The sequence below is a fragment of the Myotis brandtii genome, unplaced genomic scaffold, assembly GCF_000412655.1.
Source record: "Myotis brandtii unplaced genomic scaffold, ASM41265v1 scaffold8, whole genome shotgun sequence".
Classification (NCBI taxonomy): Eukaryota; Metazoa; Chordata; class Mammalia; order Chiroptera; family Vespertilionidae; genus Myotis; species Myotis brandtii.
In genome coordinates, this window is record NW_005371219.1 from 8,209,746 (window position 1) to 8,217,447 (window position 7,702).

General features: G+C 38.6%; 1 protein-coding gene across 2 annotated transcripts in view; it reads right to left on the reverse strand.

Moving 5' to 3' along the window:
* The window catches only part of LACE1 (lactation elevated 1), a 157,689-nt gene that overhangs the window by 54,855 nt on the left and 95,132 nt on the right, over positions 1-7,702 (reverse strand). For both annotated transcript variants that reach the window (XM_005883782.2, XM_014531357.1), the window contains exon 8: positions 1,519-1,601. In XM_005883782.2, coding sequence (XP_005883844.1) covers positions 1,519-1,601 — 83 coding nt within the window. The remainder of the gene's footprint in view (positions 1-1,518; positions 1,602-7,702) is intronic.

The following is a 7,702-nucleotide window of genomic DNA, read 5'->3' on the forward strand; positions in this document are numbered from 1 at the left end:
AAAGCAGAAAAAGTGCTATAAGAGTTTTTAAAAATTATAATGTACTTTAAAGACAAAGTACTTAAGGGCAGATGAAGAACCTCCTATAAATAATCATCAGAATCTGAATAATAAACTGAAATAGTTCCCTTGGTACACTGTAAAGTATGCAATTTTAATTATGTGATTTTTCTAGCTAATTTCTACTTCAAAAACAGTAAAGTGCTTCTACTTACAAGGTGGCAGAGATGAGAACTTTCTGAGCCTCTCATATGCACATTGTCATCAAAATTTAAATTAGCATAAACATGCCTTTGAGTTAAGTCACAATTAGCCCTTAACCAGCGATTTTCAACCATGTGCCATGGCACACTAGTGTGCCACAAGAATTTTAAAACATGCAGTACCTGACTATTTAGTCAGGGGCACCGATCTCTTTTCCCTTAGATCTGTGGTCGACAAACAGCGGCTCGCGAGCCACATGCGGCTCTTTGGCCCCTTGAGTGTGGCTCTTCCTAAGCCTTAGGAGTACCCTAACTAAGTTAATAACAATGTACCTACCTATATAGTTTAAATTTAAAAAATTTGGCTCTCAAAAGAAATTTCAATCGTTGTACTGTTGATATTTGGCTCTGGTGACTAATGAGTTTGCCGACCACTGCCTTAGATTGTCAAGTAAAAAGAAGTAACAACGGCCAACACAATAATGGTCGCCTGCTGTGAATGAAAAAAAATTATATCTTTTTTTGTCAGATCAGTAAAAAATAACATATTTTGTGATGTGCCGCAGAATGTTAGTAATTAGTGTACGTGTGCCATGAGATGAAAAAGGTTGAAAATCGCTGCCTTAGACAGATTTATTTACTGGGAACCCACAATGTGCCTCACTGACGGCACACACGAAACAACAGTTTGCATTTGTAAAGCGCTTTTCCCTTTTCAGGTTCTCACAAATAACATTTTAAAACAAACTATATTTGTTTTTCAGCATTAACTGCACATGCTTAAGATATGTATTTATAAATTGGTCCTACAAAGGCAAGTTTTAGCTTTTAAAAGACAAAATGTATATCCAGTCATACTTGTGTATATATGTTTTACAAAGTTATGTATGGAAGTCAATCAACAATGATAAATACAAACAGGTTGTCTGACAAAATAAAACAACAATTTTCAGGGAATGGAAATGGCACATTTGGCAGAAGATGTCCACAAATAATTAATTACTTTAGCACAATAAAGATATTCTCTTAATACTCATTACTTCCTAACCATCTGTCATCACTCCTCCCCAAAAAACTAATTAGGGTTTCATCTAATCACATGTGATAAATCATGCAAATGTGGATGGCAAAAAACAGTTTAAAGAAGTTAATATTATAACATCTTGTATTTTAAAAATCACAGGCTTCAAAACTAGCCTTTCCCGTTCTAATAACTAGCCTTTCCCGTTCTAACCTGCTTATTTTTCTCATCCTTTCCTGATTAATTATTAGATAGCAAACTTACAAATTAAAATCGAAACAAGAACGAACTTACAGATAGTAGAGCTTTCCTGCAGCAGGAAGCACCCTTTTCCGGTAATCTATCCCGGAGTCCAGCTGGACCGTATTGCAGTACTCCTACGATCAAACACAGACAACATCTTTTTAACCAAGTGGTGGCTTAGAATTATAATTTTTCTGCTATCTTATTCTTTTAATTTTTCTCAACAAAATAATGAGTTTAGGACAACAAGAGCTCTCATGTAAGAATCACAAAACTTGAATATTAAATATACTAGTGTATCAAGCCAACAAAAAAATCAGTTTAAAAAATTAAGATTTGCAGCATGCCTTCCTGAAACTTTGTGAAAACAATGCTGTCGACAAATCCCCCATGGAACTGCTTCACATTTTTAAAAAAATCCCAATTTCTATTATCCAGTAATAAGAAGCTAGAGACTATCAAAAAGAATAACTCCTGGGTCCTACTCGCCGCAATGGAGAGAGACAGTCTAAAGCAAGTTGGGCCAGAATGTTAGCCTTCACATTTTAAACCAATGATCTTACCCAAGTGATGCTATATGTACTCCTGCCCTTCACTTCAAAATGCTTCTGCCCTTGACCTTAGTTCCCTCTCCAGCCATCAAAGTCTTCAGAGCTCTTTCCTGCAGTGAACACCTCCCTCCAACCTGAGCCAGCCTGTGCCACTGATGTCCTTCTCTCCTCCCAATTACTCTTCCCTTTCTATGCTCTCCTCCCCAGGGTGCTGATGTGTATGGACACATCACACACACCCTAAAACTCTTACTACAGAAGCATATGAACTTTTGCTACATTTATCTTGGTCAATTGGCTTTGTTTAGAAAGGGATATATATTAGATGGATAGATAGATAGATAGATGATAGATAGATAGATAGATAGATAGAGCTATTCAGTCCAATAAAACAATGGTGAGCAAGAGATTTTAAAACAATTCAAGAAACATTTACAGGCTGATCTTTTCATTTTCATTCAAAATGAAAACTGCTTTATGAAAATTCATGAGGAGAAATTGTATTTTAATAACTTTACTATTTTATTAATGAAAAACTGCATTTTGGGGCCAAGGTGCTTGTGGCGAATTGTATTTTCCAAAGATGGCTGCAATAATCTCTCCATCCCACCATGTTGGGCCGTTGACATTCCAGCCATCAAGAAGTGGGATCTAGAACAAGAAAAGCCCAGAGTGAGCAGAAGGAAGGAGATAATAAAGATTAGAGCAGAAATAAATGACATAGAGACCAAAAAAACAATACATAAGATCAATGAAACCAAGAGCTGGTTCTTTGAAAGGATAAACAAGATTGATGAACCTCTAGCCAGGCTCACCAAGAAGCAAAGAGAGAGGACCCAAATAAACAAAATCAGAAACGATAGAGGCGAAATAACAACAGACCCCACAGAAATACAAATGATTGTTAAAAAATACTATGGACAGCTCTACTCCAACAAACTAGACAACCTGGAGGAAATGGACAAATTCCTAGAAAAATACAACATTCCAAAACTCAATCAGGAAGAATCTAAAAACCTCAATAGGCCAATAACTATGGAAGAAATTGAAGCAGTCATCAAAAAGCTCCCAGCAAACAAAAGCCCAGGACCAGACGGCTTCACAGGGGAGTTTTACCAAACATTCAAGGAAGAACTAAAACCTACCCTCCTCAGACTACTACAAAAAATTCAAGAGGAAGGAACACTTCCAAGCTCATTCTATGAAGCCAGCATCACCCTAATACCAAAACCAGGTAAAGACAACACAATGAAAGAGAATTACAGGCCAATATCCCTCATGAACATAGATGCCAAAATCCTCAACAAAATCTTAGCAAATCGGATCCAGCAGTACATCAGAAAGATCATACACCATGACCAAGTAGGATTTATCCCAGGAATGCAAGGATGGTACAACATCCGTAAATCAATAAACGTAATACATCACATAAACAAATTGAAAGAAAAAAACCACATGGTCATATCAATTGATGCAGAAAAAGCATTCGACAAAATCCAACACCCATTTTTGATAAAAACTCTCAGCAAGGTGGGAATAGAAGGATCATACCTCAACATAATAAAAGCCATATATGACAAACCCACAGCCAACATCATACTCAATGGACAAAAACTAACACCATTTCCCCTAAAAACAGGAACAAGACAGGGATGCCCACTCTCACCACTCCTCTTCAACATAGTCCTGGAAGTATTAGCCATTGCAATTAGACAAGAAGAAGAAATAAAAGGCATCCAAATTGGAAAAGAGGAAGTAAAACTGTCCTTATTTGCAGACGACATGATATTATACATACAAAACCCTAGAGACTCCATCAAAAAACTACTAGACTTAATACATGAATTTGGCAATGTAGCAGGATACAAAATTAACCCCAAGAAATCTGAGGCATTTCTATACACCAATAGTGAACTTTCAGAAAGAGAGATTATAAAAACAATCCCATTTACCATCGCACCAAAAAAATTAAGCTACCTAGGAATAAACTTAACTAAAGAGGTAAAAGACCTCTACTCAGAAAACTACAGGACATTGAAAAAAGAGATAGAGGAAGACATAAAGAGATGGAAGAACATACCATGTTCTTGGATTGGTAGAATCAACATCATTAAAATGTCCATACTACCCAAAGCAATCTATAAATTCAACGCACTTCCCATTAAAATACCAATGGCCTACTTCAAAGATCTAGAACGAACTCTCCAAAAATTCATCTGGAATAAAAAAAGACCCCGAATAGCTGCAGCGATCCTGAGAAAGAACAAAGTAGGTGGGATCTCAATACCAGATATCAAGCTGTATTACAAAGCCACTGTTCTCAAAACTGCCTGGTACTGGCACAAGAACAGACATATAGATCAATGGAATAGAATAGAGAGCCCAGAAATCAGCCCCAACCAATACGCTCAATTAATATTTGACAAAGGAGGCAAGAACATACAATGGAGTCAAGACAGTCTCTTCAATAAATGGTGCTGGGAAAATTGGACAGATACATGCAAGAAAATGAAACTAGACCACCAACTTACACCATACACAAGAATAAACTCAAAATGGATAAAGGACTTAAATGTACGACAGGAAACCATAAAAATTCTAGAAGAATCCAAAGGCAACAAAATCTCAGACATATGCCAAAGCAATTTCTTCACTGATACAGCTCCTAGGGCAGTTGAAACTAAAGAGAAAATGAACAAATGGGACTACATCAAAATAAAAAGCTTCTGCACAGCAAAAGAAACCATCAACAAAACAACAAGAAAACCCACTGCGTGGGAAAACATATTTGCCAACGTCATATCTGATAAGGGCCTAATCTCCAAAATTTATAGGGAACTCATACAACTTAACAAAAAGAAGATAAACAATCCAATCAAAAAATGGGCAAAGGATCTAAATAGACACCTTTCAAAAGAGGACATTCAGAAAGCCAAGAGACATATGAAAACATGCTCAAAGTCACTAATCATCCGAGAGATGCAAATCAAAACAACAATGAGGTACCATCTCACACCTGTCAGAATGGCTATCATCAACAAATCAACAAACGACAAGTGCTGGAGAGGATGTGGAGAAAAAGGAACACTTGTGCACTGCTGGTGGGAATGCAGACTGGTGCAGCCACTATGGAAGACAGTATGGAGTTTCCTCAAAAAACTGGAAATGGAACTCCCATTTGACCCTGTGATCCCACTTCTAGGAATATATCCCAAGAAACCAGAAACACCAATCAGAAAGGATATATGCACCCATATGTTCATAGCAGCACAATTCACCATAGCTAAGATCTGGAAACAGCCTAAGTGCCCATCAGTAGATGAATGGATTAGAAAACTGTGGTACATCTACACGATGGAATACTATGCTGCTGTAAAAAAGAAGGAACTCTTACAATTTGCAACGGCATGGATGGAGCTGGAGAGCATTATGCTAAGTGAAATAAGCCAGTCAATGAAGGAAAAATACCACATGATCTCACTCATTCATGGATAATAAAGACCATTACAAACTTTTGAACAATAATAGATACAGAGGCAGAGCTGCCTAGGAAAGGAGGCATATGTAATAACCCTTGTAATACTTTAAGCAATAAAAAAAAAAAAAAGAGTAGCGACAAGATCCAGGGTAGGTGGGAGGGGCTGGGACTGGAGTCCACCAGGCCCAGGAGGAGCTGGAGCCTGAGTGCTGGCTTACAAAGCGGATGCAGGGAAGTCGGATGTACATATGTAATACTCTTTGTAATACTTTAAGCAATAAAACAAAATTAAAAAAAAAAAAGAAGTGGGATCTGTGTTCCCCTCCCTTAAATCCTGTAACTGTGGTGAAATGATGTTATGCAATAATATCCTAGGTGACATTCAAGGCAGCTTCTTACTTATTGGCTGGAACACTTCTCTTGAACCCTGAACTGCCAGGTAAATATCAAACTGCATGGAGGCAACAGTGCCCTGAGAGAGCTTAAAGTAGCCCATACAGTAGCCGACCTGGAGAGGCCTGAGATGACATGAACAGAGAGGTGCCCCACCAGTCCTCAGCTGTTCCAGTTGTAGCCACTAGGGACTGAGGGAGCCAGAATTGCCAGCAGAGGGTTTCTCAAATCCCTGATCCACAAAAACCAGGAGAGATAATGAAGTAACATTGTCATAAGCCTCTAAATTTTGTGGTCATTTGTTATGCAGTAATAGATAATCAGAACAGTAATATCTGGCACACGTGAGATGTAGCAATATTCTTCCTCTCTGAAATTGCATCGTAGGGTGTACAGCTATGCAAGGACTGCGGGCTGTTTCTCATCTGCACTACAGGGAAGAGACTGTACACAGTGGCAATGTGTTTCCCCTCCTCCCACCCTACAGCTGCTACAGGCTCAGGGAAGTAAAATAGGGTGATCAACCATCCCCCTGGGACTGAGGGGTTTCCCCAAGACTGAAGGGTTTTTCTGGATGCAGGACTTTCAATGCTGGTATCAGGACAGTTCTGGGCAAACAGGGACAGTTCATCACCCTATGAATGAAGAGCCAGAAGTCTTGGCTAGAAGGCTGAAGTAGGTACAACATTTTGATTTATACAGTTGAACCTTGAACAACAAGTGTGTTAGGGGTACTGATCCCCCACACAGTCCAAAATCCATGTATAACTTTTGACTCCCCAGAAAACAGAAACTTAACTACTAATAACCAACTGTTGACTGGAAGCCTTAACATAAACACAAATAATAAATGAACACATTTTTTATACCTTGTATGTCACATGCTTTATTTTTACAATAAAGTAAGCTAGAGAAAATGCTATTAAGAAAATCGTAAGGCCTTAGCTGGTTTGGTTCAATGGATAGAGCATCAGCCTGCGGACTGAAGGGTCCCGGGTTCGATTCCGGTCAAGGGCACATGCCCAAGTCGTGGGCTTGATCCCCAGCAGGAGGTGTGCAGGAGGCAGCCGATCAATGATTCTCTCTCATCATTTGTTTCTATCTCTCTCTCCTTCTCCCTTCCTCTCTGAAATCAATTTTTTAAAAAGAAAGAAAAGAAAATCATAAGGAAAAGAAAATACAGTTACAATATATATGAATAAAGTCACTTATATAAAAGGATCTAGTTCAAACCCATGTTGTTCAAGGGTAAAATGTACATTAGCAATTGTGGATTTGATTAATATAAAATAATACCCAAGTAGAAGCTGGTCTTCTGGGGAAGCCTCTAAAGCTGAACTTTTGAACGCCACCTGGGAAGAACAACCCCTGAACCTAACAGAGTCACGGCACCCTATGGTGCTTGCTCTGAGCAGCCAGTTGGCTTCCCCATACAGACATTCCTAGCTCATCATTATTCCAAGTTGCTCAAACCCACTTCCCAGGCCTCACTCAGGATTCAGGCCCTGTAATCCGTCTCAACAAAAACTCAAAAATGAAAGCAAAAAACTCTTTTGCCCAAATACATGCATTCCACTCTCCCCTAGCTTCAGGCGACCTATAAAAATACCAACGGCATATTTCACAGACGTAGAACAAACTCTCCAAAAATTTATATAGAATAAAAAAAGACCCTGAGAAGCTGCAGCAATTTTTAAGAAAGAAGAACAAAGTTGAAGGGATCACAATACCAGATATCAAGCTATATTACAAAGCCACTATTCTCAGAACTGCCTGGTACTGGCACAAGAACAGACCTATAGACCAATGGAAC